Below are 21,932 nucleotides of genomic sequence, written 5' to 3'. Positions count from 1 at the left end.
ATGGGGTATTTTGGTTGCAGGGACAACACTAAAATGTGCAGGGTGGGGCCCAGGGTTGGGAACTGCTGGTGTAGGACAGTTACTGTCAACTGTTTTTGATTCAGGAATCATGTTGGATAGTCATGACCAAAGAGAAGGCTAGTGTTTTTTTTTTGTGAGTAGTAGAAATGGCCCAAATGTTCATGCTAATGTAACCCAAAAGAAATTGAAGTTGTTGAGGTTAAATGTGGTGCTCCTAAAATGTTCCTAATCTTCAGTAGAAGACTCAACATGGTAATACTTCCAAACTGAAGAACCAGCTTTGCTAAAGGCCTTGATTAAAAAAAAAAAAGTTTCTAAATTTTCAGTTACCTTTTTGTGGGAACTACATCTGTGACACATTTTATGTGTCTTCACCCACAAGTTCAGAAGAACTGGTGTAGCCTACTTTTTGTGCTTTCTTTCATTTCCTCCAGCTTATTTGCCTGACAATCTTTCAAATCAAACCGTTGTGGCATTATCTAAACCCAAACACTTGTAAAACAAGAAAACAGAGTCATCTAGATCCCCTGCCCTATATACCAAATTTCAAGATATTATTTGTCACATTTTTCAAGTTCTGCTGCAGGAACCCAACCCTACCTCTTTACACTGACCTCAGCAGCCCATGGCATAAACCCACCGGACCTTTGGTCCAGGGGAGCTAAAAATTAAAATTTCTCACATTTCTTAGTATCAAGAGGCACATATACCTTACTCAATCAACACATTATACCAACGTTCAAGACCGTACCAGTCATAGTTTTCTAATTCTGCTCCAGAAACAAAACCTACCCGTAAGACTAACCTGAGAGCCTAAGTCTGAAATTGTTTCCATGGAAACATGAAAAATTAAAATTTCTCAAATTTCTTAGTATGAAAAGGCACATCTACACCACCTTGTTAACATGTACACCAAGGTTCAAATCCATATCATGAATAATTTTGGATATATGCTCCAGAAACGAATATTGCTCTTAGAAATACTTTTTTTTTTTCAAAAATCCAAAATAGCAAAAGGCACCAGTTCACATGTTGCTTGATACCGGTATGTATACCAAGCCTCATGAAGATATCTTCAGTAGTTTTAAAGATATGGCCCGGGGAGGGACAGACGGACCCCGTTTCTATATCCCCCTCCAAACTTCATTTGGGCGAAGGATAACATCTCATTTCATTATCTCTAGCCGCTTTATCCTGTTCTACAGGGTCGCAGGCAAGCTGGAGTCTATCCCAGCTGACTACGGGCGAAAGGCGGGGTACACCCTGGACAAGTCGCCAGGTCATCACAGGGCTGACACATAGACACAGACAACCATTCACACCTACGGTCAATTTAGAGCCACCAGTTAACCTAACCTGCATGTCTTTGGACTGTGGGGGAAACCGGAGCACCCGGAGGAAACCCACACGGACACGGGGAGAACATGCAAACTCCGCACAGAAAGGCCCTCGCTGGCCACGGGGCTCGAACTCGGACCTTCTTGCTGTGAGGTGACCGTGCTAACCACTACACCACCATGCCGCCAGGATAACATTATTAAACTTGATTAATACTGTTGGGGAAGTTGGTGTGTAAGAAGGAATTCTTTAACCCTACTAGGAATCTGTATGGCTACTTGGGGGAAGCCATGACCTAATGGTTAAAGAAGCAGCTTTTGGACCAAAAGGTTGCCGGTTCAATTCCCTGGAGCAGCATGAATGGCAGAAGTGCCCTTGAGCAAGTCACCTAACCCCCAATTGCTCCCCAGGCTGCGTGTTGTACATCGCTCTGGATAAAAGCATCTGCTAAATGCAATTAATGTAATGTAATTGGTCTAAATCGAAACCTGGATATTTGTACAGAAAGGAGTCTGTACATCAGAAACAGTGTCACACTGTCTGAACTCACATTTTACCTTTGTTTATAGAAATTAAATTTATTTGCAAATATTTGCAATAAACCAGCATGATGGCAACCACAGGGTATTTTATGAACTAGTCCTATCTGGAATAAAAACGGCAACCCCAGCATTTATTATTTTTTCCCACATGCTGACCATTCCAAGATGGCGGTGCGGTGGCAACACACACAGCGGCCTCTCCGGATCCAAAATAGTGCTTTTTTGTGTCCTTTTGTTCCTTTGCTTGACCCTGTATAGCACATGGACACCAGATCAACTGGTGTTCGTGTCTACCATTGCCAGATACTCCTACAATACAGATACCATGCAGAAAACATCATAAAAGATGATCTGCTGGAGAAACTACACAACCTCGGCCTGCTGCGAGGAACAGGCCTCCAGTCCTCAGCCTCGCCTGAGCCCCGTGACACAAGGAGTCGTCATCGGAAGCAATGTGCGAGGAGGTGGAAACGCAGCAAGCGTGGGGGTGTCCGTGCTAGGCTAACAGCTAATCCTAGCCAGCTGGCTCTCCAATCCAGTCTATTCTCCAATGTCTGTTCCCTGGAAAATAAAACTTGACTATATCCGACTCCAACGGACTACCCAGCATGAGTTTACAGTTGTAAATATACAACTGTATAGGGTTGAAATGACAAATTAAAAAGACCTTGATTTACATCACATCCCTCAACGTATCTGTTTTTTTGTAGAAGAATTTGGTGGATGTTCAGGTCATAAAGTGTACCAGTGATGAGGAATAGGCTCCACTATATATATTGTGTCTCAAAATACAAAACAAATTTTTTAAAAATCTATCTATCTATCTATCTATTATATCTACATTCACTGGATGTGAGCAAGTGTATGCTCTGATTGCCTACTACTAGGTTATCAGCTCATACACCATGAGTAGAGAAAAACAAAATGGCGGAGCGTGTTGCTGAACCAACCGAGGACAAAATAAAAACTACTTAACAAAACCTGAAAAAAAAAAATACAAAAAAGCAACAAAATATGGAATGAAAGTATTTGATGGTAAGAATTACTATTATAGGATTTTTCACAAATTGTTAGTCATTTCGCCAGCTTGTTTACATTCTTCATCTTTTAAGCATTAGAACTTGATTTAAAAAAAAAAAAAAACTGGTTCAAAAACTCAAAGTAGTTTGAAAATTACATAACTGAAATGTCCAAGGAAGAATTAAACAAATGTCTAATGCCATTCTATACCTCGGCACGACAGCAATACAGCACTTTCTACAAAACAAAACAAACAAAACCACTAAAGTCAATTCGTGCAGCTATCGATAGGTTTTTAAAAAGTCTGCCTAAGCGGAAATGATTTTGTCGGATGTTTTGTAAAAAATTATCAAATTTGCAAAAAATAAAAATGTGCCGTTTCTCAAAATCCAGTGAATGTGGAAAGAATAAAAACAGTTATTCGACTCAATCTTGTCGTACATGGCTTATAGCCAATATTTAAAGGTGATGGCCTCACTTTTCGTTTATAAATGCCTTGAGACCTCAAGAACGGCACAGGAATAGTTTTAAGCATTAACAATAAATCTAATATAGTAATTTTTACAATTAAAATGATTTATATAGGTAGCGGTCTGAGTGAACGACCTTGACATATGTGACATCACAACAAAAAGTCTATCGGTCTCATCGCCAATTCCGCTATACTAAAGCGCAGAGCTGACTGCAACTCCGATCCTCCATTTTGAGCCAATTTATCACCATGCCACGTAGATGTGTTGCTGGCCGGTGCAGCAACACAACAGAAGGTGGATTTACGTTGCATTCATGGCCCAAGAATGTTCAAACTGCAAAGATCTGGACGCGTTTTGCAAGAAATTCACGGGCACATTGGGCGCCTACGAAGCGGTCTCTCCTCTGCTCTGCACATTTTACTGAGGACTCATACGAGACCTCTGATCTGTTGAGGAGCGTTGGCTATAAGCCCGTATTGAAAGAGGGTGCAGTACCAACAGTTAAAGGAAAAGAAAACTACAAGAAAAGGAAAGTAAGTTCAGTTGCATCAGTTCTCCCGGAGTGTGAGCCGAGGGTTGTTGCCAAAACCCGGGACGGAACATTATCGCTCAGGCAACGACCTCCCCACGGTTGTTGCTAAAACCAGTGACGTTCCGTACCGGGTTTCAGTAATTGCCTGAGCCGAGCAGTAATGGCGGAGTACTCCGTATGGAGAATGAGTGGACCAGCTGTCTGATTTCTCCACTGGATATGCTTGCCTCAGCAACAATATCTCGCTCTTACGTGGAAGAAGCGAATGAACAGAGAACTGAACGAACAACTGAAAGTCAGATTGTTTCAAAACAATCAGCAACAAGATTGGCCTTCAAGAAGTGAGAACACAGATGGGTAAAGCTCCGACTCTCATTTGGATACAAAACAACAAAAAAACTCATTGTTTACCTGCATTTAGATTAATACGTGTAACTTGTATTGTGTATTTAAGTTAGCGGTATAAGATTATTTAATTTGCTTCAGAATGTGATTGTCTCAGTTCATCTGATTATTTAATGAGCCTTTTACGTTTTATCAGTGAAAATGCATGCATGTACATGTTGCATAAGTTATAGCACCTATCCTGTTTTAATGAGAGTCAACCCACAATCAATGAAGTCAAATCAGTCTTAGTTGAGCAAGTCGGTAACAGGATTTCTTACTTTCACCATAAATGTTTATTTACAGTGCCTTGCAAAAGTATTCATACCCCTTGAACTTTTTCACATTTTTCCACCTTACAACCACAAACTTAAAAGTTTTTTTATTGAGATGTTATGTGACAGACCAACACAGAGTAGCACATAATTGTGAAGTGAAACGAAAATGATAAATGGTCTTCAAAATTTTAAACAAATAAAAATCTGAAAAATGTGGTGTGCATTAGTATTCAGCCCCCTGTACTCCGATACCTCTCAATGGAGCACTTGCATGTGACGTCACAGCCGATCCAGATTGTGACAGACGCCATCTTGTCGGTCAAACGCCATATTTCTGCCTTCTACTTCTACCTTTTCTTCTGGAAAACCCTACTATATACAATTCTACTACAACGGCTGCAGCTACAAGCTCTCCCTACCTGTGCACGTTTATGTTTTTTGTGTGTATTTTTGCGTGTTGTTCGTCTGTACCGGACTTCAATATCCACTACAACCGTATGGACTTACTGGACATGGGTTTCCAGCAGAAAATGACAGTTTGTAGCGATTTCCATCGCATGCACAACCTTCCGGATGAGATAGCGAGACCAGCGGGGTCTCCGTGGACTGTTATCGGAAGCAAAGCGAAGGAGGCGGCACCGGGAGCGGAAGCAAAAGCGAGGCTGCAGAGCCGGCCTGTTGACTAAGCTCAGAAAACAGCCACTCAGATCTCCACTACTAAGCCTCTACCTCTCCAACGTCAGATCCATGGTAAACAACACGGACGATTTGGAATTACAGCTGGAATTACCTTATTCTATTCTATAATCGGCTGGTCAGTGCTATACTCAATACTTAAGTGACTTACCCATCCAATGAGGACTGTTATTTTCTTGTTTACAAGATGCCGCGGCTGACAAATCCTGAATTCCTGTAAAGATAACTGTCCAGAGATTTATAAGCACGCAGTGCTTCACCACTGAACAGCGAGGGAAAGTTAATGAGGTAATTATACACGTCTGGGTATTCCGCTGGCAGTTCAACATCCACCGACACGGTCGTGAAAACTCCGTCTGGTAATCGATAAGGGTCACTAATCTGTAGATCGTTTATTTTAGACATATATCTAGTTATCTGTTCATTAGAAAACTGAGCCGTGTAGTCCGTCGGTTGAAATTGATCCATTCTGTACACGAGTGCAGCAGTATTCAGCTGTGTTTTTTACCGACAAGATGGCGGCTGTGTACTTTCCGGTCACGTGACTGCAAGATCTCTATACAATCCAGTGCAATCAATTGCCTTCAGAAGTCATCTAATTCGTTAATAGAGTCCTACTGTGTGTAATTTACTCTCAGCATAAATACACTTGTTCTGTGAAGGCCTCAGTGGTTTGTTAGAGAACACTGAAGAACAAACAGCATCATGAAGACCAAAGAACTCACCAGACAGGTCAGGGATAAAGTTCTGGAGAAGTTTAAAGCAGGGTTAGGTTATTGTGGCAGCGGGGGCGTGGTCAAGCGTTGGTCTGTGAATGGAGGGCGGAGTCGGGGAAGGTAAGTGGCGGAATCACTGCACCTGACGGGCATTAACCTGTGTTTGTGTGTCTTCCCCAGTGACCGCGCCCTATAAGAGGAGAGGGAGAGCGGAGGAAGGGAGCTTCTCCCCAACCTGGATATTTGTGTGCGTGCGTGTGTGTATGTGAATAGTTTAAGCTGAAAAGCTATAATAAAGAGTCTGTTGAGAACTCAGTTCTGGCCTGCCGTGCTTCTGTGCTCCACCCACTTAGAACTCTTGTTACAGTTATAAAAAATATCCCAAGCTCTGAACATCTCAAGAAGCACTGTTCAATCCATCATTCAAAAATGGAAAAAGTATGGCACAACTGCAAACCTACCAAGACATGGCCGTCCACCTAAACTGACAGAGCGAGCAAGGAGAGCACTGGTCAGAGAAGCAGCCAAGAGGCCCATGATCACTCTGGAGGAGCTGCAGAAATCCACAGCTCAAGTGGGAGAATCTGTGCACAGGACAATCCAATCTGGCTGAGCTTGAGATATTTTGCAAAGAAGAATGGGCAAAAATTTCAGTGTCTAGATGTGCGAAGCTGGTAGAGACATACCACAAAACACTTGCAGCTGTAATTGCAGCAAAAGGTGGCTCTACAAAGTATTGATGCAGGGGGGCTGAATACTAATGCACACCACATTTTTCAGATTTTTATTTGTTTAAAATTTTGAAGACCATTTATCATTTTTGTTTCACTTCACAATTATGTGCTACTCTGTGTTGGTCTATCACAAAGTCTCAATAAAAAACTTTTAAGTTCGTGGTTGTAAGGTGGAAAAATGTGAAAAAGTTCAAGGGGTATGAATACTTTTGCAAGGCACTGTATATGACTTTGGTAAAAGGCCTCGGCCTTAAAACCGGTTACCGCTGTGACGTCATGCACTCAGGGCTGGCTGGCTCAGCTCGAATGCCAACTTTGCGGTCGATTTTAACTCTCAAAAATATATATTTTTTAAATTCCCATTTATGCAGCATACAAGAGTCAAGGACGGAGATACTACGGAGATTTATTTAAAAATAAAGGTTCTGCGCATCTCCTTTAAGGCTTATAGCTTTTTAAATTTTATACACACACACACACACACACACACACACACACACCCCTTTTCTTCAATAGGCAGACATTACAACAGAAACCAAACCAAGACAAGCTGGAGGCAGCACAATTTAGAGACCTTTCATACAGTTTTAATTCATAAAACTATAAATTACATTACACAGTGCATTTACAGAACAATGGTTTGAGGATCAGTATATCTTTATTCCATATTAGCACCCAAGAGTGCAAACATGTCAAAGCTGTGAAAGATCCAGACATTTTTTTTTTCCCCTGAAATCTTTTATTTCAAAGATTGTACTAAAAAAAAAAACAACCCAAAACATTGCTGTTATACTAACCATTAAAGAATAACAGTTTGTAGTAGAACCGTGTAGAATCACCAGACAAATACCATCAAACACCAACCGTCTTCACCAGTTCGCTTTTATTACTGAAATACTCCAATGAACCACGTGGCACAGATTTCTTATCCACAGTTGTGCCAGCTTTCCTGTGCCTTACATCTTATTGTTTCCCCTGATTGGTGACCTAACCTTCCCCATGTGTGGTCATATGATCAGATGATAACCGCTTGGCAGTTTTTCGAACCACACAAACATGGTACCTCGTGCTCAGGATCACTTCCTGTTTTATAGGAATAATTCCAGGTCAGCTCAGTCCCCGCCCTGATTGGCCTGTAAAACAGTCAAACAAGTCACATCACTGGTTGGAAAGGGGGTGGAGGGGTGCGTCTTAGGGTGTTTTCACACTTGGTCCCTTTCAGCCATCTAACCGAACTCAGATCGATGAATCAGCATTTTTTGCGCATATGTGAACACTCCAACCGTACCCAGACCCCTTTAAAGCGAACCGAACTGAGACCACCTCAGGAGGTGGTCTCAGTACGGTTCGCTAAAAATCAACGGTACGGTTCGCCTAATCTGCGCATTGTGAACAAAAAGCGCACCGGGTTCACTTCGCCTTTTTCACTGTAGTTTAACCTTCTTTGTTTGCCGTAGTTGGTCACGTGACTGTAGCAGGGAAACTCAACTTCCTTTTGGAACTTACCACAGCCGCTGGAATAAATTTATTTTCCTTAATCCGCACTATTTTGATCAAAGAATACAGCAGGGCAAGCATGGCAGCAGACATTTTGATTCAAGAGAAAATTACCCAGAATTCCGTGCACTGGGGGTCTGAGGGCTCTAGAGGACCTGGTGTGAACAGAAAGAGGACTGAGGCCCCATCAAAGCTCAACTGGACCAGAAAGAGAACCCAGTCCTCTTTGTAATAAATTCACAGTGTGAACACAAAAAGAACTGAGTTCTTTTTCTGTTGGTCCACTTTTTGGTCCACTTAAAGAGGACTGAGTCTGGTTCCTTTAAAGGGGACCAGGTGTGAAAACACCCTTAGAAAGCACGTTTAGCTACTAAACTGAGATAGACGTGCGGAGGTGGAAAATAATACAAGTAAATCCCATGATCTAAAAGTGCTGCACAGAAGAGCAAGTTAACCAACTGCACAGATCTTATGAACTTGACTGATCAACTTGAGTCACAGGATTTTACTGAACGAGGACTAAAAATGCCAAACAGTGCTTGACTGTTGCATCTACTGATATATGCAATTTAAGTACCATCCTCCTGAGGAACTTACTTGCATGTAAAGAAAGCAATTACTGGGAATTTGGGATCGTGGGTATCAACAAAGACATTCTGGACAAAGAGGTTGGGATTGCAGCTGTGCTGTGGGGTCAAAACAAGAGATAACGTTAGAACAACACAAACACCTATCCGTTTAAACGAAATTTAACTCTGTTCTACTTACATTAATAAACCTTGCCACATTTCCTTCTTTTGAGGCATCAAGATAATACATTTTTTCCTGACAGCCAGGTTTCCTTTCTGCTTTAGGAACCATCTGATCTTGACGTACAACACCACCATTTCCCTCGTCATCCAACCGGAGCCTCTTCCTCACCACCCCTTCATTATGTTGGGCTTTGACTTCTACACAAATAAATATGTATTATTTATTCTATCCACATTCACTGGATATGAGCAATCGTGCGCTCTGATTGGCTACTCTAGTACTAGGCTATCAGCTCGTATACCGTGAGTAGAGAAAAACAAAATGGCGGCGCGTGTTGCTGAACCAACCAAGGACAAAATAAAAACAAGAGTGCTCGGAGAGCACAATATCCCTCGCTGGCAACTCGGCCATAACTCTGGTAAAATGCGACTGAATTGAATGAAATTGCAACATGTGTATTACTGACATATAACAAGGAATCCTGCCAAGTTTCGTGAAATTCCTCCAAAAACTGTGAGAGGAGTTGATTTCAGAAGGTGAGTACTCTTCCCGGGACAGAAGGACATCGCCATGACATAATCCCCGTTCGGGCCTTTCAGCCAGCGGGGGATAACTACTTGAAAACAAAACCCCAAAAATTGTCATCAAGTATTTAAAAGAAACCGAAATACAGTTAGGTCCATAAATATTTGGACAGAGGCAACATTTTTCTAATTTTGGTTCTGTACATTACCACAATGAATTTTGAACAAAACAATTCAGATGCAGTTGAAGTTCAGACTTTCAGCTTTAATTCAGTGGGTTGAACAAAATGATTGCAGAAAAATGTGAGGAACTAAAGCATTTTTTAAACACAATCCCTTCATTTCAGGGGCTCAAAAGTAATTGGACAAATTAAATAATTGTAAATAAAATGTTCATTTCTAATACTCGGTTGAAAACCCTTTGTTAGCAATGACTGCCTGAAGTCTTGAACTCATGGACATCACCAGACGCTGTGTTTCCTCCTTTTTAATGCTCTGCCAGGCCTTTACTGCAGCGGTTTTCAGTTGCTGTTTGTTTGTGGGCCTTTCTGTCTGAAGTTTAGTCTTTAACAAGTGAAATGCATGCTCAATTGGGTTGAGATCAGGTGACTGACTGGGCCATTCAAGAATATTCCACTTCTTTGCTTTAATAAACTCCTGGGCTGCTTTGGCTTTATGTTTTGGGTCATTGTCCATCTGTATTATGAAATGCCAACCAATCAGTTTGGCTGGATTTGAGCACACAGTATGTCTCTGAATACCTCAGAATTCATCTGGCTGCTTCTGTCCTGTGTCACATCATCGATAAACACTAGTGACCCAGTGCCACTGGCAGCCATGCATGCCCAAGCCATCACACTGCCTCCGCTGTGTTTTACAGATGATGTGGTATGCTTTGGATCATGAGCTGTACCACGCCTTCGCCATACTTTTTTCTTTCCATCATTCTGGTAGAGGCTGATCTTGGTTTAATCTGTCCAAAGAATGCTCTTCCAGAACTGTGTTGGGTTTTTTAGCAAAGTCCAATCTAGCCTTTTTATTCTTGAAGCTTATGAGTGGCTTGCACCGTGCAGTCTTCTCTTTATGGTAGATTTGGTTATTGATAGGCCTACCTCCCGGAGAGTGTTGTTCACTTGGTTGGCTGTTGTGAAGGGGTTTCTCTTCACCATGGAAATTATTCTGCGATCATCCACCACTGTTGTCTTCTGTGGGCGTCCAGGTCTTTTTGCATTGATGAGTTCACCAGTGCTTTCTTTCTTTCTCAGGATGTACCAAACTGTAGATTTTGCCACTCCTAATATTGTAGCGATTTCTCGGATGGGTTTTTTCTGTTTTCGCAGCTTAAGGATGGCTCGTTTCACCTGCATGGAGAGCTCCTTTGACCGCATGTTTTCTTCACAGCAAAATCTTCCAAATGCAAGCACCACACCTCAAATCAACTCCAGGCCTTTTATCTGCTTAATTGAGAATGACATAACGAAGGAATTGCCCACACCTGCCCATGAAATAGCCTTTGAGTCAATTGTCCAATTACTTTTGGTCTCTTTAAAAACAGGGTGGCACATGTTACGGAGCTGAAACTCCTCAACCCTTCATCCAATTTTAATGTGGATACCCTCAAATGAAAGCTGAGTCTGGACTTTATGTCCATTATATAACTTGAATATGTTTCAGTAAACAGGTAAAAAACAAAATTTGTGTCAGTGGCCAAATATATATGGACCTAACTGTAGCTGAAAAGAATAGTCATCATCCCCCACCCAATATCTCCTGTTCTACACTCCAGCACAGTCGATGGCGGTAATGCACCTTTAAGTTGGTTTGCCAACCACCAAAAAACCCTAAAGAAGAAGAATCCCCCCCAAAAAAAAAGGCAACAAAAATTTGATGGTAGGCAAGTTTCTTTTTTAATTTTCAAGAATTACTATTTTAGAATTTTTCACAAATTGCTACGGTCGTTTTGCCGATTAAAAATGCTGTTTCTCAAAATCCAGTGAATGTGGATAGAATAAAACAGTTATTCCACTCAGTCTTGTCGTACATGGCCAATATTTAAAGGAGTACGCCACCCCCAAGTGAAATTGAGTCAGTCCCTGCAGTCCCTAGAGTTGGATGAGTGAGCCAAAGCGTTTTGTAGCTGACCCAGCCATTGCCCTGATCTAGAAACGCCCCAGTTAGCTTTAGCTTAGCGTAGTCGCTGTAATCTGGCGTGTCCAGCTAGCATTGTCGTTGCAAAAGTGAATCAAATAACTCAAGATTTTTTTATAATTGTTTCTCATGACCTGTACATTCACATCGAGTACACATATCAATGCAAATTAACACGAAGGGATTTACTAGACCAATTTATATCTGGAACTATTTTCGGCCACAGCACAGGCAAAGCACCGCTGCAGGCGCAAAGACACCACGCAGCACCTGAAAACCCTCAACTTCTGTCAATACACCAGCGTGACTACTAAGTTGTGGTGCTGCGTGGTGTCTTTGCGCCTGCAGCGGTGCTTTGCCTGTGCTGTGGCCGAAAATAGTTCCAGATATAAATTGGTCTAGTAAATCCCTTCGTGTTAATTTGCACTGATGTGTACTCGATGTGAATGTACAGGTCATGAGAAATAATTATAAAAAATCTTGAGTTATTTGATTCACTTTTGCAACGACATGCTAGCTGGACACGCCGGATTACAGCGACTACGCTAAGCTAAGCTAACTGGGGCGTTTCTAGATCAGGGCAATGGCTGGGTCAGCTACAAAACGCTTTGGCTCACTCATCCAACTCTAGGGACTGCAGGGACTGACTCAATTTCACCTGGGGGTGGCGTACTCCTTTAAGGCTTATAGCATTTTTTTTAAACAAAAAACACACACACACACACACACACACACACACACACACACAGGCCATCAGTTCATGTAGGCTCAATTTCCTGGAAAAACTTAAATATAAAAATGACTTCTCTATGAACGATCCTTTTATCATTCTTTAATGAGTATGAGGCACAAGTATTACCTGTGTGATTGGGATTAGGTGATGAACAGGTGTTCATTTCCTCCTGGTTATCCTGCAAAATCAACATGGGACATCTGATTTAGAAAAAGAATCGATACGCTGCGATTTAAAAATCCGTGCTGGGGCTCCCGACGACGCCACAGCCGTTTGAGGCCGAGTGTTAAGAGATGGAGGGAGGGATGGCATCCTCTCTCTGCGCGGTCAATAACAGCGACACTAGCCAATCATGAGTGCGTGTGAGCTCATGCGTACAGAAATGGTTGGACTACGCTTGCCTCCGAGTGTTACATCGCCCCTGATGCTGCATGAGCAGCAGTTCAAAAACACGCGGACGGTTAGCGTCACGTGCCACGGAGGAAACCTGGCTAGTAGCTGTGTGATGGAGAGAGCTGTCTGGTGGGAGGAAATGGAGCAATTTGTAAATGTAATGATTTTGCTCCAAGGATAACTGCATCATAAAAACAAAGCCTGCAACACTAGTTTACTGGTGAAGGTTCAGTGAATTTCAGATTTGCATGTTCCCATCTCAGATCTCAATTTATTGGCGTACACGCGCTTATGTGTCCTTTTCCTTGAGATTATGATGAGGCTGTTTAAGCAGTATCTCACCGTTATACTGAATACCAGCAGAGTATTGATCACAACATGCTGATATGGACAAAAACTGTTTAGTTTTGTTCCGTCAACAGAAACAGTTCAGACAGAAGCCACAGCTGGATGGAGTTTTACGCCTGTTTTAAAGCGTATGTAATGCCTTATTGTAATGCTTTAAAATGAATATATATCATTAGTAACGACCAAAATGAATTAATAAAGCAGGCGGGGAAATAATATTAATTATTTGTTATTTTATTATCAAACACAAAAAACTATTGATAAATCGCAGCGTCCGGATCCCGGAAAAAGGCAGCCTTGCCTCAGGGCTAATCTCGCATGATGTCATATGTGGAACCCCGGTTATCTGGGTCATTTCGGTTCATCTGACTCCGTGCTTGTTTACTCGCTGAAATTGGATATTGTTGTCGGAATCTTACAAAAATAACATGAAAGCGCCGTGTTGCGTTTGAATGTTCAAACCTATATACGACAGGACATTCAGTTCACGAATTTCTGAGAAACGACACTAATCTAAAGCGACAGTGGGTGAGGTTTGTGCAAACGACGCAGGCAGATTTCGCATCACCTACTAAAGGGGTGTTCACACGGCACATATTTGTATCAATGCTGCACTGATGTATTTTGTTGCGATATATCTTACACCGGTGTAAATGTTGTGGAGCGTTCACACGTCACAACCCTGCTTACTAGAGAGAAGCGTGTTAGCACCGGTGCAGCCCCACTTGCGTTCACACGGCAGTTTTTGCGACCGTGCTATACAATAGTAATAATGCGGAAATGAAATATGCACATGCGTGAAAATGTACTTCCTTTTCCCGGTTGTCATGGCATCACCAAGTGCCGGGAAAACAACGTGGATGAAGACACCAGTGTTGCCAGATACTGCTGACATTTTCCAGCCCAAAATATGTTCAAATCAGCCAAAATGCACTTAAAACCGCCCAATCTGGCAACACTGGAAGACACGCAGATCTGTTGTTGTTGATATTCGCCATTTTGGAAGCGCAAAATACCAGGATGCAAATTATGCAGTGCCTGTATGTAATCAACTCTCCTCACGCGTAGCGAGTCTACCCCGTAGCGTTCAGACGTCCCATTTTATATCGGTGCTGCCCCGCAAACTAGCATTTACTCCGGAGTAAATTTCTTAAACCACCTCCCGAGCAGGGTTAGATTTGCACCGGTTTAAGCAGCTTTCAGGGGCGACACCGGTATAACTTTGTACCGTGTGAACGCTCTACCAGGGCAGCCCCGGTGCTACACCGGAGTAAAAGTTGCCGTGTGAACACCTCTTTATAATAAATCTGATTCATCACCACCAGAACAACGGGGAATTACTGGAGTAAAAAGAAACCCATTGATTTAATAAATGACATTTGATAAGACATTTGAACAGTTCGTCGATTCCCCGATTATCGCCCACGTCTTCAAATTTTCTTTCAGTAATTACACTGACAAGTGTACATTTTAAAGATTACATTTCTGCATTTATTGAGGTACATGGAAATATTTTCCATATATTTTGCAGCAGCCGGCTTAGAATAAAAATCTACAAACCGATCTGTGTTTCCGGTTCTCTCTGGCTGGTGGTGCGGTGAGCGGGACTGTCGTGAACTGAGTGAACCGGCATCTGTTTCTCGTCTTGGGGGCTCAAAAAAATAACCGTTTACTCTAGAATACCCTTGATAATCATCTGCCGCTTCATCTGACATATAAGAATCCCAATCGATATCAGAATTCTCTCCAAAACGTGATTCTATATCGAGACTGGTCTAACCACTGCTGCGCACGGGAATGAAACTGATACCCGGATTGTTACACATGCGACATCACAAACCCTTTCGGGATCTTCCGGATCAATCATGGTTCAAAAACACATGGTCAATCAACATCATGATTGTTGCTTTGTACATGGAAAAAAGTGGGGTTTAGGCTACGTTCACACTGCAGGCTGAAGTGACTCAAATCCGATCTTTTCGCCCATATGTGACCTGTATCCGATCTTTTATTGACAATATGAACGACACAGATCCGATTTTTTCAAATCCGACCCAGGCCGTTTGGATATGTGGTCCTAATTCCGATTCCTATCCGCTCTTTTCATATGCGACTTCAGTCTGAACCGCCAGGTCGCATTCATCCGACTTACACGTCATTAACAAGCCACAAACGTCACTATTCTGCGCTGAAGTAGGCGGCGGGTCTCTCAAAAAAAAGTTACAACAACATGGCGCATGACCACGGGCGCAGATAGAGGGTGGGACTCGTCCCACCCAGATTTAAATTCACCTCGTTCGGTCTCCCCCACTTATAGGGAGGAAAAAACGTCTATGCTGTCTTTCTTTGCATAAGGCAAACCTCACGGAAAAATCAAAAGACTAATTACCATTCGGTTTATTGAGGTGCACAGCAGTGTATACATAGTTGCAACAACTCACATAAAACAAAACAAAGACTGATATTCGGTTGGTTGAGCTGCGTAGACTGCACAGGTTGCGAGCTCGAGCTTGGTTGCTATGGTTACTAACAACAAGTTTGACAGGCATATCGGGGTTGGGGTTGGTTTGCTGGCAGCTTTGTCCCCCCCCCCAGTTTTTTGTCCCTCCCAGTTCAAAAAACGTATCTGCGCCCCTGCGCATGACATCAATGCGAGGGACGCTTCGGGCTGTGAAGGTTCTGAATCTTCTCAATGGAAGGACGCAGAGGTTAGGGAGCTGATTTCCATTTGGGGGGGGGTGCAGCTATTCAAGCTAGATTGGATGGGTCATACCGCAACCGGGCGGTTTTACTTCCGTAAACACTGGCTATGCTCACTGCGTGTGACGTCGTCGTATCCTGCAATGCGCATGCGGAACACTTTTAGGTCGCTTTTCGTTCATACTGAGGATCACATACAAGTCGCATATATTTGTTAATGTGAACGACCTCACAAAAAAAAAATCAGATTTCACAAAAAAATCGGAATTGAGCATTAAGCCTTGCAGTGTGAACGTAGCGTTAGAGGCATTACATTCGCTTTAAGTGTAGTAACTGTTTCAATGTAATTGCTAGAACGTTGCGTAGCAAACACAGACAAGCAGAGTGATACATACACTCCCACAACGCTGCTTGTCCAATCAATCAGATTAATTAACTGCACCTAACTGTTATGTAATACAAAATTACAATTCCCTTTTCTTTTATATCAAAAGTATGAGACATGATAACTAACCAAGTGTTCCAGCTGTTCCCTCTGCCCATCCAGCGGTGCAGATGGCTGGTCTGCAGGCCTCTGAATGACAGGAACATAAAGAGGTGGAGAGGTGTCCAGTGTCTCAGTGACTGTTTTCTTCTGCCCTGAAGGAAGCGTCCACTCCTCCACCACCTCCACCTCGTCGTCCGACAGCTGCTCCTCCTTCTGGATTTTAGAGAGAACGGGCTCCTCTAAGTTCTGCTCGAGTCTGAAGACCACACCTAGGATGTGACACGAAAATACATTTGCTTTCCAATATTCAAAGGTCATACAGGAAAAATACGCACACATCTCAAAGCTACGTGATCATTTACCTGCGCAAGTACAGACAAAGGTGCCCTTGTCGAGGTCGTCACGGCAGCGCACGCCCCATCCCTTGTCATTGGTGCGAAACACCTGCAGGCGGACACGGAGTCCGTGCTGAACCACACGATTCTGACAACTGCTTTTCTGGCACCCACACCATGGACCACATTCATACAGCCTGTGAAGACGTTATATGGACATTATACAAAGCAAAGTTGGTCTGGTTTCGTCAGGTGTCCGTCAACTACTCTAATTCTACTGTAACTACTTCAACTACTGCAATTTATATGGGAAAAATATTATATAAATCAATAAACCAAATACTAATGTTAATCAAATGTTAATGTTAATCGTGGCTCAGGTGGATAAGGCGCCATACCATAAATCCGGGGACCCGGGTTCGATTCCGGCCCGAGGTCATTTCCCGATCCCGCCCTGTCTCTCTCTCCCACTCATTTCCTGTCTCTATACTATCCTATCCAATAAAGGTGAAAAATCTTTTAAAAAAAAAAAATTCCAAACTAAAAAAGTGTTAAGATTGAATCTCGGCATAAACTCACTGGAGGCAGCCATGTTTGTTCTTTACATCAGAGTGACCTTCGACTTGCGCATGTACAATGTACCATGCTATCGCCTGCCTCGCTCGGCATGATCCTGATATGTAGCTCTACACACAGAAATGCTCGCAGACCCACAGCTGTGACTCGAGTCGGCCGTATCGCTTGAATCTGTGACATCAGTTCATGGTATATCCAGGATATACAGTACCACAACTGACTCGCACCATATCCTTTTCTTTTTTCTTTCCATTTTTGACGTCATGAGATACACTGCTTAATCAATGGTGGAACTATTTTACGTCACGTGAGCCATCCTTGGCCAATTCCTGCACAGGAATTTTTTGATGAAGGATATCAAATTAATTATTACAGATACAGGACACTTTTTCATTGGAATAAAAACATATTCTATTCCCTTCTAACAGGTTTGATAGCATGCAATATCGTTAGCATATCGCTTATCCTACGTGTATTACGTCACTCTACCCAACGGAGAATGAGCGTTGAATATGGTTCACGATGTTGCATGGTTGTCAAGACAACATTACATCACACGTCGGAGAGGTAAAACTTCCGCGCTAGCGAGTAACTGAGAATTTGTAAAACAAAAAAAAAAAAAACAAAAAAAAAAACATGGCTGCCGGGTTTGCTTCATTAAATACGGAAGATTTTGAGAGAATTTTGAACGAGAAAGACGTGTTGAACACCTGACAAGAATGTGTATGTAATAACATTGGCTGGCTTTTTTTTCATGGTCTGTCAGATATATTCCATTCAGCTGGCATGATATGAAGGGAATATATCTGATATACCAGCCAGCCAATATTATTTAAATATACAACACGTCAATACATTATGCCATCCTGTATATAGTGCGTCTAGGGTAGTGTACTAGACTATCACATTATTCATTACACTATTTAATAGAACGGTTTCAGTTTTGTGGACAGACTTGACCAGATTTTCCGTCCCATCCAGTCAGGTTTTCTTAAAAAGGTATAATCAGAAGGAGATGGCTGTTGAAAAACAAAAATACAGCCCCTTCCTTCTTTGTTCTCTCCAAAGCAATATTCCCGAAACGCGTAATGTAAAAAGGAAAGCACTTCAGGGGACCACTGGGTTTTAAAACTTGTACGTTAAGTCAACAGTGGTGTAACATTGCCAATTTCATGTTGTTCTACCTGCCATTTCGTCACTCCTCACCAAGTTATTAGTACAGTTGCTAATACACTACCGTTCAAAAGTTTGGGGTCACTTTGAAATGTCCTTATTTCTGAAAGAAAAGCACTGTTCTTTTCAATGAAGATCACTTTAAACTAATCAGAAATACACTCTATCCATTGCTAATGTGGTAAATGACTATTCTAGCTGCAAATGTGTGGTTTTTGGTGCAATATCTCCATAGGTGTATAGAGGCCCATTTCCAGCAACTCTCACTCCAGTGTTCTAATGGTACAATGTGTTTGCTCATTGCCTCAGAAGGCTAATGGATGATTAGAAAACCCTTGTACAATCATGTTAGCACAGCTGAAAACAGTTGAGCTCTTTAGAGAAGCTATAAAACTGACCTTCCTTTGAGCAGATTGAGTTTCTGGAGCATCACATTTGCGGGGTCGATTAAATGCTCAAAATGGCCAGAAAAATGTCTTGACTAGATTTTCTATTCGTTTTACAACTTATGGTGGGAAATAAAAGTGTGACTTTTCATGGAAAACACAAAATTGTTTCGGTGACCCCAAACTTTTGAACGGTAGTGTACGTATTAGTAGCAATAGGAGGCTAAGAGGCATATCAGTGGACTTCTAATGTCAGCCAACTGTTGCATTATTGACAAACTCAGACTCAATAAACTTAAAACCAATGTAAATCTTTGTACTATATGTGCTTTAGTCCTGGGTTTGGACTTCAAACTGCAACCGGTGGTGAGTCTCAGGTCTGGGAGGACTTGAGTATTGGGGAAAGTGGAGTTACCCCTTAATCACCGTTGCTCCCAGGTCCGCTCTGACCCAGAGTGGTAGCACCTGCCTGGGTTCCAGCTATGGGTTACATAGTACATCACCAATAAGGTGCTGGCAGCAGCAAGCCTCAACACCAGGCGTTGCCCGAATGCCCGACCAAGATGCTTGGGTAGATATATTTTAGCAAGTTAGGCCCGTTCGGGCGTACCTATGGTTGGCTTCTTTAAGCATAAAAATGATTTTCAAGTGAGTACATTACAAAAAAACGACGTATTTAACCAGCATCCTCACCTCCCGTGACCGCCATTTTGTTTTTTTTTCCTTCCCGATTTGTAACGGTGATTCTGATTGGCTCGCTTCAGGTACGCATGAGCATTTGTGCTTTTCATCACTATGAGTGGTCGCTGGTGCCCTTTACGTTTTCCCGGGTTGACATCAGGACGTCCACATATATACCGTGCTCAGCGTAAATAAGTCCACCCACTTTGAAAAGTAACATTTTAAACAATATCTCAATGAACACAAACAATTTCCAAAATGTTGACAAGACAAAGTTTAATATAACATCTGTTTAACTTATAACGTGAAAGTAAGGTTAATAATATAACTTGGATTACACATTTTTCAGTTTTACTCAAATTAGGGTGGTGCAAAAATGAGTACACCCCACAACAAAAACTACTCCATCTAGTACTTTGTATGGCCTCCATGATTTTTAATGACAGCACCAAGTCTTCTAGGCATGGAATGAACAAGTTGGCGACATTTTTGCAACATCAATCTTTTTCCATTCTTCAACAACGACCTCTTTTAGTGACTGGATGCTGGATGGAGAGCGATGCTCAACTTGTCTCTTCAGAATTCCCCAAAGAAAATAATTTCTTTACACCACAAAGGTGAAGGCTACAAGAAGATCAGCAAAGCTTTACTTATCAGTCAGAATACTGTAGCAAAAGTGGTACAAAAATTTAAGAAAGCTGGAACTGCAACCATCTCACAGAGACGTCCAGGTCATCCACGGAAGTTAACACCTCGACAGGAGCATCTTCTGATGAGAAGGGTTGAAGAAAATCGGCATACAAGTTCACTGCAGTTATCTAAAGAAGCAGAAAGCCAAACTGGGGTGACTATTTCCCGTGACACAATACGGCGTACACTGCAGAGGAATGGCATGCATGGATGCCGTCCACGAAAGAAGCCTCTCCTAAAGCCCAGGCACAAAAAAGCCCGCCTAGTATGTATGGCGTTGCAAAGGTGAGGAATACAAAGAAAAATGCATGGTGCCTACAGTGAAACATGGTGGTGGCAGTGTCCTTATGTGGGGCTGCATGAGTGCTGCTGGTGTAGGGGAGCTGCATTTCATTGATGGCATCATGAATTCACAGATGTATTGCTCTATACTGAAAGAGAAGATGCTACCATCACTCCATGTCCTTGGTCGCCGTGCACTTGTCCAACATGATTAAACACACATCTAAGGCCACTGTTGGATTTCTGAAGAAGAACAGGGTGAAAGTGATTCAGTGGCCGAGCATGTCTCCTGATCTGAACCCAATCGAACACCTATGGGGAATTCTGAAGAGACAAGTTGAGCATCGCTCTCCATCCAGCATCCAGTCACTAAAAGAGGTCATTGTTGAAGAATGGAAAAAGATTGACGTTGCAAAATGTCGCCAACTTGTTCATTCCATGCCTAGAAGACTTGGTGCTGTCATTAAAAATCATGGAGGCCATACAAAGCACTAGATGGAGTAGTTTTTGTTGTGGGATGTACTCATTTTTGCACCACCCTAATTTGAGTAAAACTGAAAAATGTGTAATCTAAGTTATATTATTAACCTTACTTTCCCGTTATAAGTTAAACAGATGTTATGTTAAACTTTGTCTTGTCAACATTTTGGAAATTGTGTTCATTGAGATATTGTTTAAAATGCTACTTTTCAAATGGGGTGCACTCATTTACGCTGAGCACTGTATGTAAAAATAAATAAATAAACAAAGAAAGAAAAGAAAAAAGCTAGTGGTGAGTACATTCAGTAAAATGGAAAGACATGCTTTTGTGTCTCAAATAGTAAACCACACCCTCTACAGTAAATACAGATCATTTACATAGTGAATTATCCCATAGATAAATATAACTCTATTTAAAAAGACGTATTACGTATTAGTACCATACGCAAATCTTACATATATGGTACTGATTTATGTTTTCAGGGCTTGTTTTGTCTTCTGTTGTAGAAATAAATATGTTTTTAAAAATAAAATGTTTTTTTAAAAAACGTACTTTTGTCTAAATAACTGAATTGCACCCTTAGAAAACGCATCAGTGTTGCCTTGAACCGTGTACTTGAAAACTTTCCGAAATACCGCAAAATTTTACGACAAAAGGAAATTCGGGGGGGGGGCGGCACGGTGGTGTAGTGGTTAGCGCTGTCGCCTCACAGCAAGAAGGTCCTGGGTTCGAGCCCCGTGGCCGGCGAGGGCCTTTCTGTGCGGAGTTTGCATGTTCTCCCCGTGTCCGCGTGGGTTTCCTCCGGGTGCTCCGGTTTCCCCCACAGTCCAAAGACATGCAGGTTAGGTTAACTGGTGACTCTAAATTGAGCGTAGGTGTGAATGTGAGTGTGAATGGTTGTCTGTGTCTGTGTGTCAGCCCTGTGATGACCTGGCGACTTGTCCAGGGTGTACCCCGCCTTTCGCCCGTAGTCAGCTGGGATAGGCTCCAGCTTGCCTGCGACCCTGTAGA

General features: G+C 42.2%; 1 protein-coding gene across 2 annotated transcripts in view; it reads right to left on the bottom strand.

Annotated features, from left to right (window-relative positions):
- Positions 1-7,305: 7,305 nt before the first annotated feature.
- setdb2 (SET domain bifurcated histone lysine methyltransferase 2) overlaps positions 7,306-21,932 on the bottom strand; it is a 30,571-nt gene continuing 15,944 nt past the window's right edge. For both annotated transcript variants that reach the window (XM_060898678.1, XM_060898679.1), the window contains 6 exons: positions 16,680-16,849; positions 16,345-16,586; positions 12,516-12,567; positions 9,000-9,181; positions 8,829-8,917; positions 7,306-7,867 (listed from right to left, as the gene is read on the bottom strand). In XM_060898678.1, coding sequence (XP_060754661.1) covers positions 7,750-7,867; positions 8,829-8,917; positions 9,000-9,181; positions 12,516-12,567; positions 16,345-16,586; positions 16,680-16,849 — 853 coding nt within the window. In that variant the 3' untranslated portion in view covers positions 7,306-7,749. The remainder of the gene's footprint in view (positions 7,868-8,828; positions 8,918-8,999; positions 9,182-12,515; positions 12,568-16,344; positions 16,587-16,679; positions 16,850-21,932) is intronic.

This window comes from Neoarius graeffei, chromosome 18 (genome assembly GCF_027579695.1).
Source record: "Neoarius graeffei isolate fNeoGra1 chromosome 18, fNeoGra1.pri, whole genome shotgun sequence".
Classification (NCBI taxonomy): domain Eukaryota; kingdom Metazoa; phylum Chordata; class Actinopteri; order Siluriformes; family Ariidae; genus Neoarius; species Neoarius graeffei.
The sequence above is the reverse complement of the archived record's forward strand: the minus strand, read 5'-3'. Positions and strand labels throughout refer to the sequence as shown.